Raw genomic sequence first — 21,980 nt, forward strand, 5'->3', positions numbered from 1 at the left:
TGTTTGTGTGTGTGTGTTTGTGTGTGTGTGTGTGTGTGAGTGTGTGTGTGTGTGTGTGTGTGAGAGTGTGTGAGTGTGTGTGTGTGTGAGAGTACATGTGTATGTTTGTACGTGTGTATGTGTATGCGTGTGTGTGTGTATGTGTGTGAGAGTGTGTGTGTGTGTATGTGTGTGTTTGTGTGGCGATGGGGGAAGGGGGGTGGAAAGGCAGGGGTAAAAACAAACTGTGGAAACTTCCCATCATTACCGGTGTGAGGGAATCGATACAAAATGAGATCACAGGACGCGGAGTGGGGGGGTGGGTCGGGGGAGAAATCAATTATACGTGTTATAATTCAGCCTCTTGTTTGCAAATGTAACGGCTCAATTGATTAAGTCGGACTGAATGCTCTTGCCATTATTGACTTGTTAAAAACATATTTTCTCCCCATCAGTGGCTGAACATTGCGCTTTCACAGATGACAGTGCTTATGAAGTCCTGTGAATAATTTTAAATGCATTAATTTTACGCTGCTGCGATCTGGCACGACTCACTACACTCCGGAACACATTTTATGCTACTGTGTTTTTTTGGAGGGGGGGTTTTTACGGGAGGAATTCAGAAATAATGCAGTGCTCAGGGACACAGCAGTCTTGTGGGATTTTAACCCGGAGCCCTGGACTCCAGAACATCTCCACAGACATCACTCTGTGTGCCATTATACCTGAAAACGCAGTCTGTCTGTCTCACTCTTATAATGGTTACGTGCTTCCTTCAACAAAAACATGGAAGGTAATTTTCACAGTATTAGAGGAAATATTTGGGCCTATGTTTCACAGGAAGGAGACAAAGGTTAACATAAAAAAACATATACTGTGTACTGTTTATGTAACGGTAATAATGAGATCAGTACAGTACAAAGCATGTTAGTGATTCTTCTCAGAAATTAATGTTGGCCATTGTATTTATGTCTTTTGCCTATTGTCAGAAATGTGTTGCTTGTAAGATTCCTTGTAGCTGTTTCTAGCTGGCAGCTAATTCCCTCTTTCCTTCAGGGGTGAATCCCTCTTGTGTGTGCTTAGCTTTGTGTGATCAGAAATGTGGTCTACAGACAGCCCCCGACGTTCTAAATTATGGAACATCCAAAACGCATCCTTAAATATTAAACAAGGCTAACCACATCGGTGGTGTGTTTAATAGCTCCGCGTTTCTGTGGGTTACTAAACGCGCCACATCCGGCTAGCGCGTTAGCGCGTTAGCATAAAGCCGTTTGGTGGAACGTGTGCGCGTTTAGCGGTGGCTGAAGAGAAGCCGTTCAGGTCTGAACGGAGCGAGCGAGGGCCTCCCAGCCTTTGATAGCGATGCGTTCGGTCACACGCGACACCGGCTGTCACCGCGGCCCCAGCGCCGTGATTTAATTAGTCTGTTTACGTCCCGTCTAATAATAAACCCGTCTCTGCGGAAAGGCGAGCGTCGCGGCCCTGTCTCTGTTAGCGCCCGGCCGGCGGGGCTGAATTTGGCCGGAGGACGTCCAGCCTCTCCCCGACCCAGTCTCTCAGCCTCTCCCCGACCAAGTCTCTCAGCCTCTCCCCGACCAAGTCTCTCAGCCTCTCCCAAACCCAGTCTCTCAGCCTCTCCAGACCGAGTCTCTCAGCCTCTCCAGACCGAGTCTCTCAGCCTCCCCAGACTGAGTCTGTCAGCCTCTCCCCGACCCAGTCTCTCAGCCTCTCCCCGACTGAGTCTCTCAGCCTCTCCCCGACCCAGTCTCCCAGCCTCTCCAGACCCAGTCTCTCAGCCTCTCCAGACCCAGTCTCTCAGCCTCTCCAGACCAAGTGTCTCAGCCTCTCCAGACCAAGTCTCTCAGCCTCTCCAGACCCAGTCTCTCAGCCTCTCCAGACCGAGTCTGTCAGCCTCTCCCCGACCGAGTCTCTCAGCCTCTCCCGGACCGAGTGTGCCCACTCATCACTCAGGGCTGCTGGGAGCTGGGCCAGAGACCTCTATACACCCCGACCAGCACCAGAGACCAGAGACCTGCATATGCTCCGACCAGCACCAGAGACCAGAGACCAGAGACCAGAGACCAGAGACCAGAGACCAGAGACCTGCATATGCTCCGACCAGTGGGGAATCGGCCGTCTGATGTATGAGCCGCGTCAAAAACACACGCCGCCTCTCCATCCGAATCTGAGCCCAGAGAACAAAAAACAGCGTTCTCTAAAGATGACCTCCCTCGAGTGGCTTTGATTGTGATACGTACTGTACATACATTTGTGTGTGTGTGTGTCTGTGTCTGTGTGTGTGTGCGTGTGTGTGAGTGTGTGTGTGCGCGTATCCCCCCCGCCCTCTCTTTCTCTTTTAACACAGGAAGGTCGTGGGTATTGTTTCTTTGGATTCTTCCGTTGGATAATGCAATCCCTCGTATAAACACGCGCACCCAAAGAGACCAAAGAATTATTTCATCTTTGGTGTTTTTGAACTGGAAATTAAATGTGCATTGTGATGAATAAAACAAGGCGAGCGTTGTGGTTCGCGCGGCGGAGGGGCGGGGGGATGGGGGGGGACGGGGGGACTGGGGGGGTGGAGACGGGGTCTCTCCGGGCTTTTGTCTTCCGCGCAGCTCTATTAGAGAGCAGGCTCCGGGGAGACAGGTGACAGATATGTGGAGAGCCCGGCACATTTTAATAGAATTTCAAAGATAACTTGATAATCATTTATTTTTAATGAAGTCCAACAGCTCGCACTAATTCCAACTGCACTGGCAAGTTAAGCATCTGCATAAAATTGAATATGCATGATTACGAGCAAACTACTCAAGTACACAAACGGGTACGACCATCGGCGTACACAACGCTACTACACTGTACGGCTGGATTAAACATTATTTGTGTAATGATCCGTATCAGGTCCCGTCATCTTTGACTGGCAGCGTTGTAGGAATGCGGAGTGGCACACAAATCTCTTGTGCAAACATTTTATTTCAGTCTCGTGTCGTTACCCGATAAAGGCTTAACTGTGCTTATTTTAATTGACCGGTTTGCATGTCATTCCTAATCAACGCTTGGCTTTTGTTTTGGTTAATTGGATAAATTAATTTGGCAGCGTTTGATTCTGCGATAATGCATGCGTCGGACTGACCCGCTTTACCAGTGTCTGTCAGGTTGGATTTGTGCGGGGAATGGAGTGACCTTTGCAGGCACAGATTGCAGTAAAGAGATCAACGCTATGTGAAAAGACAGTGTCACTTGGTGTAAATTTGATACACGTGGAAAATGACATTCAACCTTTTGCAGATGATAAGTTTCTGCAGTTTGTACTGTGAAATATGCTTGCGCTGTAATTATTGGGAATTTAGTAGTTAATGCCCTCTTTGGCTTTTTAAAATAACTACCCTACTGCAGCTACAGAAAGGCATCCCAGAATGCACTCATCACGTGTAAAGATCATGTGACATTTATAGTTAGTGATTTAAATGTGAATAAAAAAATTATTAAATTAATTGCAAATTAAAATCCATTTCTTCAAACAATACTTGACAGTGACCTGATGGTGGTCGACTGTAGCAACATGTTTACATGTATTTTTCCTGACATTGAACTAGCGTATGAATTAGTAGTATTTTATGTACATCCAAGGAGATACACGTCGAATGAAAGTGGTCTTCACTGCAGACTCCTGGGTAGTCCAGCAGTGGTTGAATGCTTGCCAGAGAACAGGCAATAAAAGAGCGTTTTTATGATATGATACGGAGACACTTTCTCCCCAGACACACCACGCACCTGTCACAGCCACTCAAAAACGTCCGGACCCGATTCAGTGGGGACTGCAGGACTGATGGCCTCGGAATAATTGCGTTTTATTTCTGTGGGAAATGAGTTCTGTGATTACCAACGCCACTTCCTGCACATTAATCAAGAGCTGTTTATTCCTGTACCCATCTGCTTTTAAAAACACCCTGCGTGAGAGAAGTTCATTTATATCACAAGTATTTAAACATAACGCTGCTGGTAGGGTATGAAGTTCTGCCACAAACACGGTGTGTGCGTGTGTTAGTGTGTGCGTGTGTGTGTGTGTGTGTGTGTGTGTGTGTGTGCGTGTGTGTGAGTGTGTGTGTGTGTGTGTATGGGTGTGTGTGTGTGTGTGCGTGCGCGTGCTTGTGTGTGTCTGTATGTTTGTGCGTACGTGTGAGTGTGTGTGTGTGTGTGTGTGTGTGTTTGTGTGTGTGTGTGTGTGAGAGAGAGAGAGAGAGAGAGAGAGAGAGAGTGTGGGTGTGGGTGGTTGTCTGTGTGATGGTGGTATGGTTGTTACCTCATACTCTGACAGGGTGACATGGTGTGTATGTGTGGGGGGGGGGGGGGGGGGAGGTTGTGGTTGTGGTTGTGGTTGTGGTTGTGGTTGTGGTTGTGGTTGTGGTTGTGGCTGTAGTGTTCTCTCATCACACCATAGAAGAAGAGTCACACACACAGCAGTATTCCTGTATGGGACTGTAGCTTTGTGTTTAATCAGAGATCGTGTAGCTCCTTCATTTCAAGCACCACCTTTAACCAGTGAGCTTTACCCACTCTGTTCTTCTGAGCATAAAGCTTATTCAGCAGTATTTTCTCCCTTTGAAAACCTCTGCTTTTTTATTTTGTAATGTGTAACTGGAGATCTGAAATGCATATTCTTAGTCCTGATTGCCTGTGAGTCTCATTTGCATATATAAATGCTGTTACTGTTATAGAGGCTGTAAGGGTGTCAATGTGAGTCTTTCTTGTTCTGCCACAAAAGGGTTGAATGTATGAGATTCTGTACATTAAGATGCTTCTTTCACAGAACCCGAACAGGTAGACTAACTATAGCCGTGCGGCAACGTTAGCATAAATGTGACAGGGACTCGCTAGGTCGGTGGTTCGATCCCCAGAGTAGTCAAGATAAGATCTGCACAGCCGTTGGGCCCTTCAGCAAGGCCCTTAACCCTGCATTGCTCCAGGGAGATCGTCTCCTGCTTAGTCTAATCAACTGTAAGTCACTTGGGATAAAAGCATCAGCTAAATAACATGTAATGTGATGTCTCTTCAGGGCTCAGTTGCCTGTAGTGACAGTGGAGGAAATTTTTTAGAAAATCTTTCATGGCCCAAATTCAGTTTGATTAACAAAATCTCATGGGTGAAATCATTCTACTCATGTGGGAATGACTTACTGCAGGAATTTTTGCCAAATACTCTTAAGTGAAGACTTCATAATTCATGTATCAGTATAATTTTGTGCAGTCTGCAAGGTGTAGGCTGATATCTACATTTTGACACTGAAATTAAGTTTTTATTTATTTATTCTCAAGCAAGATAAAGTGTGCCATTCCTGAGTCGTGCTACAAAATAGAGTCCTGTAAATAACAATAAAATATAAATATAAATCAAAACATTTAGTGTGTTACAGGAGTCAGATCCGTGTGGCTTTTTTGGTACAAAATACTTGTTGTCATTCATTTAGTTTCCTGTTTAAATACCAGGCCTGAAGAATACTCATTCAGCAACCTGCAACACAGATTCCTCTCTCTCTCTCTCTCTCTCTCTCTCTCTGTTCCTGTCACACAGTGCGTTTGAAGCCTTCATTATTCTTATTTATTTATTTTACCCAACCTTTGATACGTGCCTCGTATTTTCCAGCAGAAACGGAAACCGAAACACGGCGCAGACGCGTCTGTTCGTATGAAGACGGCGCGATGGTGAAAATAAAAACCGCCAAGACGTGATGTTAATTACCTAATTGGAACAGATGATCCCCGTGACCAGATGCGAGTGGATTTCCTCAAAAGCAGTATGAAGGCAGCGTGTATCTTGATTGATAATGCCGTTTAATGTATTTCATTTAGAAGCAGCGGAGAACTGACAACCGGCTGGCATTGACTGAAAGCAATCTTTTTAAAAGGGACTCTCTGCTAAGTATCAGACGAAAACCGCTCGCCCTGTCTGGTTTGGTGTCAGAGCCGCGCGAGTTTTATTGATTGTTCTTGAATATATTGCACCCTTGATGGAAACAGCTGCTGGTAATGTCCTTTTCTTCACAACACGGGCGGTAGTTTATTGTGAATGATAAAGGACAAATTTAAACTGAAACCAATTCAAGTACAGATTAAGGCTGTAGGCAGTAATGCACAGTGAAGGCCAGAGTGGGGGTATGCCTGACCATCTGCAGGAGGCTAATTATGCTAATCAGATTCAGGTTAGCGCTGCTTTAGAAACCCGGGCATGTCACCGTGCCTTTTATATGTTTCATTTTCCTTTACAGTACATACACACATACAGTGCATAAACACTAAATACTGTATATAGTCACCCGCTTGCTCGTGCACACACACTCACTCACTCACGCACGCACACGCGGGCATGCACACACACACACACACACTCACACACACTCACACACACTCACACACACACACGCACACACACACGCACACTCACTCTCTCACAACTCACACAACCGTATAAGAAAATCCTCTACATTGACTACTCATTGGCCTTATCCATGTATGGGAGGCCTTGGTTGTTTCAATATTTTAAGGAGGATAGCATTTTCATTGAGACATTGTCCGTGTGTTTTGAGTGTGATTTCAGATAGAAGCAGCAGTTATTAATGTTGGCCAGATTCAGACATTACTGATTACAATCTGAACACTAGTGTATGGAAATAAGGGAGACCGTAATCTGAAATGGTGCATTTTCACACATGATAATGAGTATAAATGGACTGTAGAGTCTCCAGTGTATTCAGCTTATTGTAGCAATCTAGCAGTAATAAACATTGAGTATATGAATTTATTTTTCTTTATTTTATTCTTTACTTCACCTGTATATAAGCAAGATCGATAATCTATTTTCCAAAGGTGGCCTGGCATTTGGGCAGCGTATTAAATACAAACATGTCCATCTCATAGAACACCGATTACAACTTGTCTGTTAGTACCTTACAACACATTACACCTAATACAGTATGTGCTCATAGAATACATTACAGCTAATGTGTGTTCATAGGCTATGATCCAGTATATTACAACCAATCTGTCTTTGTACAACAATGTACAACTACTGCGTTTTAGTCGGCTACAGTACAACACATTACGATGCATGAAACTAGTATTAATGCTTCTGTCACCAGAACTGGGACAGTCTGTGCGGAAAGTAGTTAACAGAAATGCTTTTAATTGAATTAAAAGGTGGTGTTAAAGTTCGCATTAGTGTCTAAACCTCGGCTGAAGCCACGCGGCTGTCACAACCCCGTTAGCGCAACCCGTCCGTCAGCAGCCCGCCGGCAGACTGAAGCCTTCTGCATTTACAGCTCATAAAACAGCGAATTAGCACGTACAAACATCCTCACGCCACCCCCCCGCCACCTTTCACTACCTGTCTGCCGCTGTTTGTGTTGTGACTGAGGACGGGCCACGAACAGCCATCTTAGGTGTGGCTTCCAGGAGGTGTGGAGATGCGGCTCTCATCCTGGGGGAAAGCAGGTCAGCTTGCCACGTCTGCCTCACCCGCGAACGAACGCTGTGTTTAATCAACACGTCGGTGTGTGTGTGTGTGCTGGAAATGCGGATTCTTAACAGTTTTGGCGATGTATGAACTTGCGCGTACAACTTCTGTTATTCAAGTCTCAATCAGTGGAGCTATTAAAGTTCATGAGAACCGGTCCGAACGGCATATGAATCTTTTCAGCCGGGCTTGTGTACTGGGGTTCTACGATAGGTTCTCCGGTTGGGCAGGGACCGATATAGAAATGTTTTGTGTCGGGGGGGAAAGAATGAAAAAGCCCACCACAATCCGGACTTACACACGCAAACATGTTTACTGTGAGCTTGCTGAGTGATACTGTACGCTCTTAAGATGGCAGCTGTAAGGAGCACTGTAAGAGTCACTGTGCTTTGTCACGTCAGCGCTGTATTGATGACTCCATACAGACGATGCGTCCTGGAGCTCAGAGCAGCGTATGAAGGGAGGTCCGATACGACGCAGCCCTGCTCCCTGTCCCGCCACGGCGGCTCTAAGGCAGGGTACCGCCGCTGACCCGGGCTCTCCGCTCTCTCCTGTTACTCATTTCCCCGCACGCGCAGCGAGCGCTGTGATTGGACGGAAATCGCCGAACCATCTGCTGCGGACAGCTGTCCCGCTTTTATCTCCGGCTGAAAGAGCGTCCGCGTCCCGCCCAGCGCCTCACAATGCTCATCACCGGCCTTTCTCCTCCGCCGCCTCCGTCTGCAATTACATCACCCTGTCACTCCTCCTCCTCCTCCTCCTCATCCTCATCTTCATCTTCAACGTCCTGCAATTACATCACCCTGTCACTCCTCCTGCTCCTCCTCCTCCTCATCTTCATCTTCAACGTCCTGCAATTACATCACCCTGTCACTCCTCCTGCTCCTCATCCTCATCTTCATCTTCAACGTCCTGCAATTACATCACCCTGTCACTCCTCCTGCTCCTCCTCCTCCTCATCTTCATCTTCAACGTCCTGCAATTACATCACCCTGTCACTCCTCCTGCTCCTCATCCTCATCTTCATCTTCAACGTCCTGCAATTACATCACCCTGTCACTCCTCCTGCTCCTCCTCCTCTTCATCTTCATCTTCAACGTCCTGCAATTACATCACCCTGTCACTCCTCCTGCTCCTCATCCTCATCTTCATCTTCAACGTCCTGCATTTACATCACCCTCTATCATCCTCATCTTCATCCTCATCCTCATCTTCAACGTCCTGCAATTACATCACCCTGTCACTCCTCCTCCTCCTCATCCTCATCTTCATCTTCCTCTTCAACGTCCTGCAATTACATCACCCTGTCACTCCTCCTCCTCCTCATCCTCATCTTCATCTTCCTCTTCAACGTCCTCCTCCTCATCTTCATCATCATCTTCACCTTCACTGGTGTGACATCCTGCAATTACATCATCATCATCTTCATCTTCAACATCCTGCAGTTACATCACCCTCTTGCATCTGAAACATCTCCTCCTCATCTTCATCATCATCATCATTATCTTCGCTGGTGTTAATGCGCACCAGTGCATTATTAGGCTGTATTGGATTTCACAGTCCCAGCGATATTTTACAGTAAGTGGAGTCTGTTGCTGAGACTTTTTGGGGGTACTGTACTGTATCTGATACAGCAACCAGGCAAATGCACTTTGGATATGATCGTATGGAACTCCTGTTACTGCTTATACTGTATTATTGTATTATTAGCTTACTGTATGGAGTTTCTGCCAGTCCATCCATATTTCTTGTTTATTTAGATCATTCTCTCTCTCTCTCTCTCTCTCTCTCTCTCTCTACCCACCTGACTGTGTCTGTGTCTGAGTTTGTGTGGGTCCTTTAACAAATGCAAGATGTTTTTATACCTTAATAATCTCACACGTTACCTTCAAAGTGCGGTTCAGTGACACTCGGAAGTCTGTGGGTGGCAACATCAAAGTGGAGCGCCGCTGTTCCTGTATTCGCTAATGGCTAACGCGGTTTACTAGCCTTGACTGAGCTTCCGACTGCAATTAAGAAAACAATTTACATCACTGCCAGAATTCTGCATTCTGTGTTTATTAAGCTCAGGATTTTTATATTCAATATCCCCACCTACTCTGATTTTATGCTTGTTTATGTGCCTTTCACCATCTGTGGTGTGTTTTGAAATATTAAATTCAAATGTGCTGTACCTTCATATTACAAGTTTACTGTTAATTAGAAGTTATAGAATGCAGAGATTCTGTTTTTCATTAAAAAAAACAGCCACTTCCTGTTGAGTTTATTGTACAAGCCCCTTAATTCTAACCACAACAAGGTCCTCTTTGCAAACACTATGCGCACGAGTCACAGTTATTTGTTGGCGCACCATTATCTGGGATGCGTGCTGGCAGTATTGTACATTCCGTGAGAAGCGGTCATAAGTTACAGTCTGCTGCTCTGTTACGCACACGTGTGATTTTCCACAGATCCTAAAATATAAGCATGACGTGGCCTGGTGACTCATTTCAGGACGTTGTGTGTTGGGTGGATTTCTGAGGCGAAGGCATTGATCACACAGGTAGCATGAGTCAGGAATCTGAACGGCGTGTGAGCAGAGGGGATTCATTCCTTATTTTCAAACCCAAGGAACCGGCGGTATCATGTTATCCTCAACAGCAGCCTTTCCATTGTACCGCGTCAAAGGCCCCAGACTCACCGGCAAATAAGCTTTTAAACAAGTCATTTAATTAGCCGAGAGAGAGAGAGAGAGAGAGAGAGAGAGCCCGGCTTCTGGTCCTAGCAACCAATTATAAATTCCTCCCACATCTGCCGGCCCCATTTCACCGGGGAGAGGGAAGATTCCCGCGCCCCTGTCTGTTACGGTGTGTGTTTTCTTCCCGTTTAAGGGAGGGTAAATATCCGGGACGGACAGCTTCATTAGACGGCCTGCGCAGAGCGGTTTAAAGAGCGGGGTTTTCGCTGCGGGGCCAGCCGGCGACCCTGGATCAATTACAGCTGACATCACTGTTTGTAGCGAGCGCCGCTTCCCGGGCCGGGGGCCGAGGACGCGGCCGGCTCGCGCCGCGCCGGAGACGTAATTTTCCGGCGCTTTCCGCTCCGCAAACAATAAATCACCCCGCTGAAGAGATAATAAAGCAGGGAAAGGGGGGCGCCTGTTTAATTTTTGTCAGGGGAAATCTCCCGCGCTCGGCGGGATAATGCGACGGGAGAGAGGGGGGGGGGGGGGGGGCGATCAGCGCTAAGTTACGGCTAACGCTAAAGGCCGCAGCCCGCTCAGCGTCGCTGAGGGCTTTTACTGCGGCGAGCGCGTTCGATCGATTCTTAAAAGCCTCCGATTATTTCACTTCTCATTATTTCCTGTTAGCAGTTGGACATTTAAATTAAATGTCTTCTGTGTGTATATATATATATATTTTTTTTTTCTATGAAAATGAATAAATGAAATATAACATAACTTGAAAAATGTTACATAGAATTTTTATCATTGGATTGCAAGGCACATTCATATGCAGAATATATTCCACCAGTGTATTAAAATATGTTTATTATACAGTAAATTATATATGTGTGTGCACTGATGTGTATGTCATTACATTTTAAAATATCAGAGCACAAATGTGAGACACTAATTTGTATTGATCATGTGACCCTGTGTCTGTGATAACTACACGCTACAGCAGAAGTGAGTCGAGCTGACGATATTCTAAATATAATTCTGCTCCTCAGTAAGCACACAGTTTAGCTCTGCTGTACAGTGTTGTGGGTTCCCTAGAACAGGTTCTTACAGCCCCACATTTTCACTGCATCTATCTACTCCTCATCAAGGTTTCTTCCCTCTGTAATATATTATTGATGGTCCAAAAAAAACAGTGGGTGGAACAATTGGCCGTGCCAAATATACTTAATGCTGCCATGCCTTTTAAAACATCATCCCGTCTGTTTGTTCCTTTATTTAGACCATGGTTTGCTTTAAACACATTAAAGATCTCGAGTTCTCGAGATGTATAAGACAAAGACAATTTATGCATCACCGCAGAACTTTCTTGTTGGCTATATCATAAGCGCAACAAAAAAAGTACATATTTTTCTCATCAGCGTTCTTCATTTAAGAGTATCATTCAAGTGTTCACAACATAACTAAAATCAAGTGGCCATGAATTTTGGCCACGAAGGTGCCAACAGACTCTGAGAAGGCTTAGCTAGCCAGCTGGCTGGCGTACGTGCCATTAAGTAATCCACTGTAACTAGCCAGATTCTGCTGCAATATGCATAGTTTGGATGGTGTCATTGATACAGTATCTGTTAAGCTGTCAAGCATAAATACAGTTACTCTTACAGTGCTCCATATAGCTGCCATTTTGGAACATACGGTATCACTTAGCTAGCTTCCAGTAAAAATCCCTAAATTTGTGTTTACAGTATGGCTAGCTGAAGACTTTGCATTCTGGATTGTTATCATGGATGTTCATGTCGTGGTGCAGTTACTAAACTACTAAAGAGTAGTTATTTCCATTGGCAAATATATACTCGATTATATTACATTATTACATTATTGGCATTTGGCAGACGCTCTTATCCAGAGCGACATACAGTTGATTTAGACTAAGCAGGAGACAATCCTCCCCTGGAGCAATGCAGGGTTAAGGGCCTTGCTCAAGGGCCCAATAGCTGTGTGGATCTTATTGTGGCTACACCGGGATTAGAACCACCGACCTTGTGTGTCCCAGTCATTTACCTTAACCACTATGCTACAGGCCGCCCTATATACGTGCACTCTTGCTTAGATTTTTTTGGGAGGGATTGTGGCTTTCTGATGATACAGATTGTGGCTATCATCAGTCTGTCCTGATATCATTCGGTGATATATTATCACTTTCAAGGCGATTTTTGTGTGTCTTTAAGCCTTCTCAGGAAAGGAAATTTTAATTAATTTCCTCCTAACATTTGTAGTCATTCTCTTCGGGAACAATGGCAGATTACACTTGTATTAAAGTGTAATGTATATCTCCGTATAATATAAATGCTATTGATAGTATGAGTTTGTAATATAGCGTGAATGCCCACACTATCAAGAAAAAGGTGTTTGTTGTGTAAGTTCAGTCTGCCAGCAGTACTTCTGTGCTTTGAGTCCTCTTGCCTGCGATGTTAAATCTGCTATGCTCTGCAGTCCTTCTTGATCCAGTGCATACAGTATAGCTAAGACTGATATCCTGTGTTCACATCTCTCTATCGACACTGATGTCTGTCAAGGTGTCTAAAATTTGAATGTACCTGCTGTTTACGGATTGTGATCTCACTCTTAATGAAAATTACAGTGTGAAAGTAAAATGTGCTGATGTGAAATGCTTCATATTTTGATACAATTTTGCATTGTGAGAAAGGATTATTATTATTATTATTATTATTATTATTATTATTACCATTATTATTATTATTATTATTATTATTAGGTAATGCTACCAACAGTGATACAACTTATGGCACAGATAATGGCATTCCTTAACTCATGGGTATGCCAGTTCATTCCAGTTGTTATGATAGCTATGTCACTCAGTATAATATTCAATGTTATGTAGTATATTTGTCTATATTTTGCACAGTATGGATCTTCAATTGGCTACATTTTTATGTGTATCAGACTGTAGAATGGTCTGTATTGTTTGTGTGGAAGTAGTTGTCCTGAAACTGCAGAGCAAAATCTAGAGAATAAACATTTAATCAGTTCATTTGTGTTCGTGTATGAACAATCTCTCCACTCACCTTCTGTATTTATAATTAAACTGACCAAACTGCGGTTGTTTAGTAGTGGTGTCCTGAAAGGAGGCAAAATGTAGAGAATAACCCTGAGTTACCCAACGTTTAATTAGTGTATTTGTGTAAATGTGTATGAACATTCTCCACACACCTACATTGTTTCAAAGGAAACAAACCAAAGTGATGTTATTTCACACAGCCCTAGTGTCTCACGCTCTTAAAAAAAACTAGTGGCGTGGTATTCCTGTCCCCGGAATATCAGATCATCCAGCGCTCTTCCTGATGAATTTCCGCCGTGTAGTTTTCCGGGCTTCTTTCTTCCTCTCCCACTCATTTGGGATAATGTCCTCTTTGAGAAAATGGATGAGCGGAATCCTGTCCAAGATTCCCTGTTTGCGGAATTACCATGCAATTCACATTTGGCTGCGTTTCAAAGTTGTTTTGGTTTTCTTTTGTTTTCTCTTTCTTTGGTGGGGTGGGGTGATTAGTGTTGATTTAATCCCCCCCCCCCCATCCCCCCCCCATCCCCCCAAAGATAATAAACGTTCGGCAAGGTTGCCGAGACACCACAACAAGTCAACTCCTCTGTGAATTTCCGCTTTCTGAATTGCCTGAAATATGCTTCGGCATTGACACTCGCAGAACATTTAATATTAAAGTCCTGTGCCGTGCGTGACTGAAAGGGAGCCGGAATGTTCTCTGAGAGGCAGCGATGTCATTGAGATTGCAGATGGAGCGCGGTAATGAAACCCCCAGATAAAAGGGGGGGGGTTTTGGACCAGATCTGGCGCCCCTCCAAATTGACTCAATGCTACTTTTGAGAGAACGGGTTTGTGTTCTCCTGGCCTCTCTCGTTCCCTATCTGTTTCTAAAGGCACCCACTGGCCCGGTTATCTGCCCAATCAGAGCCCTCTTTACCCCAGAGCCACTCCACAAAAACGCACATCTCTAAACCTGACCATGATCTATATCCACAGAGCTTCAAAGGTACCTGAAGCCCCTCTTCCTCCACAACAGGGGTTCTGGTGGATTCAGCTAATGGGACGGGGTTGATTCACAATAATAAATCTTAGACCAAACAGAAACTGAAATGCCTGTACAACATTGAGAAGTTGTTTGCTTTCATGCTAACGCAAGCATCTTGGCAGCCTGTGGCCTACTGGTTTAGATAGATGCATGACCGGGACCCGGAAGGTTGGTGGTTCAAGTCCTGGTGTAGCTATGATAAGATCCAGCCCTTGAACAAGGCTCCTGACCCCACATTTTTACAGACTGCACTGTATAAGGTGCGATATGAGGTTTTGGGAAAGAGTGCAGTTTTCCCTTATCCCTGTTATGTGTTAACAGATCAGTGGTAAAAAGAAAGTAAACTCCAGAGAATTCCTTTCCTGTGCATTTCTGCTGTTCTGAGTGAATTCCGCTCAGTTCTGTCATCATTGATTATGTGGGGAAACTGTACAGCAGCTCACTCTGTGTATCGTCCCCAAAGGAGAATTACGCTTTAACACTTCTGATATTATCCATGTCAATAATGCAGATATGTTTTACCAGTCCCTTTTAGACTGGTTCTTTTGTGTGTGCGTGCGTGTGTGTGTGTGTGTGTGTGTGTGTGTGTGTGTGTGTGTGTGTGTGTGTGCGTGTGTGTGCGTGTGTGTGTGTGTGTGTGTGTGTGTGTGCGTGTGTGTGTGTGTGTGAGACTTAAGGACAAATCACAAAACTGCCTTTGCTGTGTCGTTTGCAATTTATGGTTCTAAAAATGTATATTCAATGTGTTTTCTTAAGAGTGCTGTAGTGCACAGTTATACAGTGTTGGACCATGGACTATACAGTGTAACACTGTTAAATATACTGATGTAAGATCATGCATCGAATGTGTATCTTACATTTCATGTATTTGAAAGGGCAATTTGATTGGAACCATTCATGAAAATGATCAGTGTCGAAATGCCTTCAACCTGACACTGTTTTTGTTTCATAAACACAAGGTCATTCTGTTACTCATTGTCTTGATCGTCCCGAGGCATAGTATCATTAATTAATTTAATTGATAAAAGCTGTAATCGGTGCATTTTTTTTTTATATCGAGCAATCCGCAGTGAAAATGAACAGCAACAACCCAGGACCACTGAGAGAGAGGCCGCTTTAAATGAAACAACGTTTTTAATCCTTACCTGCCCAGCATCAGTGGTTACAGCTCATTTTTTCCGGAGGCTTCCGGCGACTGTGTGCGCGAGCGTTTCCGTAACGCTGCGGCGGTTCTGCCCGTCGAGCGCATAAGAGCGCCACTTCCCCCGTTCCCTCCGCCGCGGCTCGTGTAACATAACGCGCTGTCTATATACGCTACGTGACAACTGGTTTTTCAATTATAAGTACATGATTCATACTAAGGGCTGTTTAAATTAAGAGTCAATTTCAGCCCTTGTGTTCTTTGATTATGCGCACACGCACGGTGTACGCGGAGTGTAGCGCATTAGCGAACTGCTTTTAGCGGCATTAAGTTGTTAGTAGTTTTAATAACAGTAAACACAATTCCTTTTTTTTTTTTCTTTTTTTTTTAAGTCCCGCAGGTTCACTTCAGGTAAATTACTGCAGATTCGCCCTTCAACGTGAAATTAGCTCCTGGGGATTGTGCTCTCATCGGGTTAGAGTCTGTGTTGAACAGAAAATGGTTTAAATTGACATAAACAAATGCTGGGAGAGGTGGGTAGAGAGGTGGGCAGATCTTCGACGCTGTTCCTGTCAGATCGAGTAAAGGCAGCGCTGAGCTGCCGTCTTCGTCTGCAGGCAGAAATGTCAGCGTAAATGTTGAAGGCTTTGATCTCCCGAACACCTGCTATTTAAAACGGGTTCTTTAGAGCTCGTGTGTAATGCCATACATTAGCACCAGCAGTAAATCTCTGATGTATTTTAAAGCTCGATCAGTTTGTCGAGGTATATAATGCGCTCAGTATCACATTTAATTGTTTCTATTTACTGCTGGTGAATAATGCAGCTGCCACACCTGTCAACATGCCGTACGAAGCCCGCCTATTATAGGTCAAAAAAGAAAATGTATTTGTGTCGTTTTACTCAACGAATAACATAATGGACAAAACACCGCCACATTTTCTCCTGCGTGTAATCACTTTCAAGGTATGAATGTATTTTTTTTTTCCCAAGTCTGTTCACATTAATACCATCTTCATTTCAAGTCAATCAATACTGTTAACTAATCTTAATGCCATCGCTTATACACTGTGTGTTTTTAAAAAGCTCTTCTAGGAGGGCACCACTAGCCTAAAAAATGTTGTTGTGCTAGGCCCAGTGAAATCCAGGCCAGCCCTCGAAAAATAATTTATTAATGTAATTAACCCTGAATATTTAACAGTTTTATATTACCGCTGTTCCCTGCTCAAGTGCAGTGGGCCAACGGATTGGGTTTGAAATGGAGAAATTAGCTTTATCACATTACTCAAGTGATATTCAGTGATACCGCAATGCCCGGCCAATCACAATCCTCAGTCCTCAGCTTACGTCATCATTGTCTTGCGTTATGGGATACGGGGCAGCGTATCTTCGGCCGATCACGTTTTTTTCTCTCTCGCCCTGTCAGTCTATTCGGGGCGGAAATGTCACTTTTGAATCGGCGTCCGCGTGTGGGGTGACATATCTCCGGCCGTAACGTTCGAATAAAGTCTCACAAAGAGCAGTCCTCCCCCTCCGTATGGCGGCGGTTGCGCCTTCGGAGATGACACGCAGCAAAGTCATTTCGGCGCATTCACGTCCGGCGCCGATAAAGGATCGCTGTTTAAACGAGAAAAAAAAAAAGCTCACATCCGTCTTTAATAAGGTTTCTCTATCGCTCCCTCTTTCCTGTGTGTGTTGGTTTTTTCGGTGCGCCGCTCCGAGGATCGTCTTTGTGCCGCGCGCTCAAAGGCGGGATATCGCCAGGCCCGGCTTTTTGTGCGTCTTTGAAAGGTAGATGTGTGTGTGAATGACTCTCTCAATTTGTTCCTGCTGGTGTTGTAAGTGCGCCGTGGCGACCGCGTCCGCGCCGGTGTTTAATTGAGTCCGGCCCTGTGAGCTGTAATTGATTCAGAATCGCTGTTCTACAAGAGGCCCCCCCCCCCCCTCCATTTCAAGGTGCCACTTGCTTTCGCCTGCTTTAATCTCCTTCCTTTTTAATGTCCCGGAATGTGTTCCTGTGGTAATCTGCATGCTATCTTTCTTATGGAAATCGGCGTGTTTTCTGAGGGGCACAAAGCCCCCCGGGGGGGAAACCGCCCGCTCTCCCCGTCTGTACCCCGACCACGCCGGCCCCCGCAGACGGGATGGACTTTCCCTCTTGTCCGCGGGGGTATCGTTCAAAGGCAAAGTTGAATTGTTTTGTGGATTAGCTTTTCAGAGTTGTGTTTTTTTTTCTTCTTTTTTTTTTTTTTTTTTTTTCTTTTTACCTTCAGCCAACCCAAAAAAAAAAAAGAAAAAACTGAACAGGGGGAAAGGAACTCGATCAATTCCAGCGGTGACGCTGGGGTTTGAGACATTAGACCCTCGAGCTGAAATGTTCCAGGTCCCTTTTGATTTCCTCCGCTGTTCAAAGTCAGGACGGGGACCGGGGCGGGGGGGCGGGGGGCGGGGGGCTAGCTTCGGTTCAGGGGCGGACACCTGCCACTGACCTTGTTTGTGTGAGGCTGTCCTTTGGAAATGGGAATTCTCCGTGAAAAAGGCTTTTCTCTCCGGGCACTTAATTGCTGTCTTGGGAGCGTTCTTCCCAGTGTGTTTAACTTTTCTCCGAGAATCGTCCTCCCCAATAAACTCACAATTTGAGTGCAAATTATTGGTATAATTTTTAAAGCATATGGTGTTTGATACTTAGAAAAATAAAAAATATAATTGAATGTTATTTATAATTTTAAAAGTAGGACTGTTTTGTGGTCTAATTAGCCCGTGGCTGTGGGCTCAGAATAGCGTTGGTCTGTAGTCATCTGACTAATGACTTCCATAATTGGCTTATTTTTACATTTATTTTCAGGACATTAACTATTTATAATGACCACATTTCCATAATTTGATATGTTCTTCCTTACATCTTAAGTGGCGCATCTTTAAGTCTTTGTAAACTTTCGGCTTTGAGTTTGTAGATACTGTATGTCTTCGTTTATTATTAATAAGCATTGTTAAACATGTGCCCTTATTAATGCTAATTCGCAAAATTCGCAGAGTAGAAATCACCATTATTACACTAAAGAGCTGTTAATATTAAATTGTATGCATTTTTCAATGGCTGTTATGATTTCTCTTAATTTAAAGTCTTAGGTTTGAATGTTGGTAAGTCAACAGTTTAATGATTGTGTAGAATTAACCCTCACCAGGGCAAATCAGATATAAAAGTGTATGTAGTTAAGTAGCTGGAGTAATTCTACAGAAGTTATCTGTATGGCAAGTAAACTGCTCTTAAATGAATAAACGACTGCGGTAACTGGTGCAGGGATGCTCGAGGCATTAATAGCACTGGAGGTAACTGATGCAGGGATACTGAATGACACAGGAGGACTGTATACAGAGCTGTTACAGTGTTCAGGTAAAGGTGACCCTCACTGCTGGTCCGCATTTGTGTTCCACAGCCTGCACACTGAATCTGTATTCAGTTAAAATAAATACCTTTGACAAGAGCTGCTTTTGCCAATTAAAATTCCACTTTCAGTAAAAGCTATGTCCAAGTTGTAGGTGCACCGCCCAAGCTTTGAGCGATTCTATATATAAAAGTAGCTCAAAATAGCTGCTAAGACTATCTTCGTTTTGTCTGATAGGAAGCAGGTAGATGCTTCCGCTTTCAGTGATCACACCTGCACCTCAGTCACAGTATGCTCACTTCCACTTGTTCATGTATTTTTCGCAAGAGGAAAACGCTCATTAGCATGAACATTCACAGCAGTTTTGTGTGTTTCCCTGTTTACACTGAGACCCTGTTTGTTTGTTTGTTTGTTTGTTTGTTTGTTTGTTTAGGTCTGGAGCTCCCGTTCATGATGATGCCCCACCCCCTGATCCCCGTCAGCCTCCCTCCCGCCTCCGTCTCCATGGCGATGAGTCAGATGAACCACCTCAGCACCATCGCCAACATGGCGGCCGCGGCCCAGGTCCAGATCACGCCGTCGCGCATGGTCACCTCCGTCATCAAGGTAAAACTCACACCATCCTGCATGGTCACCTCCGTCATCAAGGTAAAACACCATCCTGCATGTTCACCTCCATCATCAAGGTAAAGACAACACCATCCTGCATGTTCACCTCCATCATCAAGGTAAAACTCACACCATCCTGCATGGTCACCTCCGTCATCAAGGTAAAACTCACACCATCCTGCATGGTCACCTCCGTCATCAAGGTAAAACTCACACCATCCTGCATGGTCACCTCTGTCATCAAGGTAAAGACAGCACCATCCTGCATGTTCACCTCCATCATCAAGGTAAAGACAACACCATCCTGCATGTTCACCTCCATCATCAAGGTAAAGACAACACCATCCTGCATGTTCACCTCCATCATCAAGGTAAAACACCATCCTGCATGTTCACCTCCATCATCAAGGTAAAGGAAAACATGAATAAACATACAGTGCTGTGGAAGTCTGAGGCATGCAAGTTCTTTTGTAGATATCAATAATGTCTTTTTTTGGCTTCTGTGTTAGTGTGTCAGCAGAAAAGAGCCACTTTGAGTTTTTAAGTTTACTGCCCTTTATAGTAATTTTACTGATATTTAGAAACTTTCTTTTCAATATTTTTTTTTTTGCTTTATGGATGTCGCTCAGACTTCTGCACAGAACTGTAGTTTTGTTTCTTCGGGTTTGACAGGTCACAAGTTCCTCAAGTAAATCAAGTCTCTGTTTCACTCGATTCACTAAAGATCTCACAAACACCTCGGTTAAACAGAATCACTTGCACAAAGAAAACTGAAAGTACTGTACTTCTTTGGAACTGTATCTGTTGATGTATCAGTATGGATACCATGTAACTGGATAGACACTGGGAGATATCGCTGACTCAGTCTGGCTGAGTTCTGCAGCGTTGGAGTCGTTTATGTCACCCAGATCTTCAGTTCTCTGCTACTTAGTGCGCCCATTAGCTCCTTACCCGGGTTGCAGGCTGCCAGCTATCAGCTATTAACCCTGTGAAGAGCAGGTGATGATGTTAATGGTGGTGGTGATGATGATTATGAGGAGGAGGAGTATCAAGATGATAATTATGGTAATGATGATGATCATGATGATAATGATGACGAGGAGGATCATGATGATGGTGGTGATGATGAAGATGAAGAACATGATGATGAGGATTAGGATTATGATGGTGATGGTGGTGATGATGATGATGATGATGATGATGATGATGATAATGGTGGTGGTGGTGGTGGTGGTGATGATGATGACGGTGATGGTGATGGTGATGATGATGGTGATGGTGATGATGATGATGATAATGATAATAGTGATGGTGATGATGATGGTGATGATGATGATGATGATAATAGTGATGGTGATGGTGATGATGATGATGATGATGATGATGATGATGATAATAGTGATGGTGATGGTGATGATGATGATGATGATGATGATGATGATGATGATGATGATGGTGGTGGTGGTGATGATGATGATGGTGATGACGGTGATGGTGGTGGTGGTGGTGATGATGACGATAATGATAATAATGATGATGATGATGGTGATGATGATGATGATGATGATGATGATGGTGGTGGTGGTGGTGGTGGTGGTGGTGGTGGTGGTGATTATGACGGTGATGGTGATGATGATGACGGTGATGGTGATGATGATGGTGATGATGATGATGATGATGGTGATGATGATGATGATGATGATGATGATGTTGTTGGTGTTGGTGGTGGTGATGGTGGTGATGGTAATGATGGTGGTGATGGTGACAGTGATAGTGATGGTGATGATGTGATGGTGATAATAATTATGATGGTGGTGATGATGAAGATGTGTTCTCTCGTTGCCGATGGCATGGTGGTGATGGTAACAGTGATTGTGATGGTGATGATGTGATGGTGATGATGTGATGGTGTTAATAATGATGGTGGTGGTGATGAAGATGGTGGTGATGGTGACAGTGATAGTGGTGGTGATGATGTGATGGTGATGATGTGATGGTGATAATAATGATGGTGACAGTGATAGTGATGGTGATGATGTGATAGTGATGATGATGATGGTGGTGATGATGAAGATGTGTTCTCTCGTTGCCGATGGCAGGAGCGCGTCCCTGACAGCCCCTCTCCCGCTCCCTCCATGGAAGACGGGCGGAGACCGGGGAGCCACCCCTCCTCCCACCGGAGCAGCAGCGTGTCCAGCTCCCCCGCCCACACGGAGAGCTCCTCCGACAGAATCCGTACGCACCCCTTACTCTGTGTGACTAACACACACTCACTGAGCACGCTATTATCCCACACGGAGAGCTCCTCCGACAGAATCCGTACGCACCCCTTACTCTGTTTGACTGGTTAACATACACTCACTGAGCGCGGTATCATGTACACCTGTACACCAGCTTGTCAATGCAAATATTTAACCAGTCAATCATGTGGCAGCAACTACATGCATAAAAGCATGAAGACATGGTCAAGAGGTTCAGCTGTTTTTCAGACCAAATGTCAGAATGGGGAAGAAATGTGATCGAAGTGGAACTTTGACCATGGAATGATTGTTGGTGCCAGAAAGGGGGGTTTGAGTACCTCAGAAACTG

The 21,980-nt window shown here is 44.6% G+C and overlaps 1 protein-coding gene across 5 annotated transcripts in view; it reads left to right on the plus strand.

The window, feature by feature from the left end:
• The window catches only part of LOC133116816 (dachshund homolog 1-like), a 169,694-nt gene that overhangs the window by 102,900 nt on the left and 44,814 nt on the right, over positions 1–21,980 (plus strand). For all 5 annotated transcript variants that reach the window (XM_061226787.1, XM_061226788.1, XM_061226790.1 and 2 more), the window contains 2 exons: positions 19,216–19,388; positions 21,491–21,626. In XM_061226787.1, the coding sequence (XP_061082771.1) occupies positions 19,216–19,388; positions 21,491–21,626 (309 nt within the window). The remainder of the gene's footprint in view (positions 1–19,215; positions 19,389–21,490; positions 21,627–21,980) is intronic.

The sequence above is a fragment of the Conger conger genome, chromosome 17 (assembly GCF_963514075.1).
Source record: "Conger conger chromosome 17, fConCon1.1, whole genome shotgun sequence".
In the NCBI taxonomy this organism is placed as follows: domain Eukaryota; kingdom Metazoa; phylum Chordata; class Actinopteri; order Anguilliformes; family Congridae; genus Conger; species Conger conger.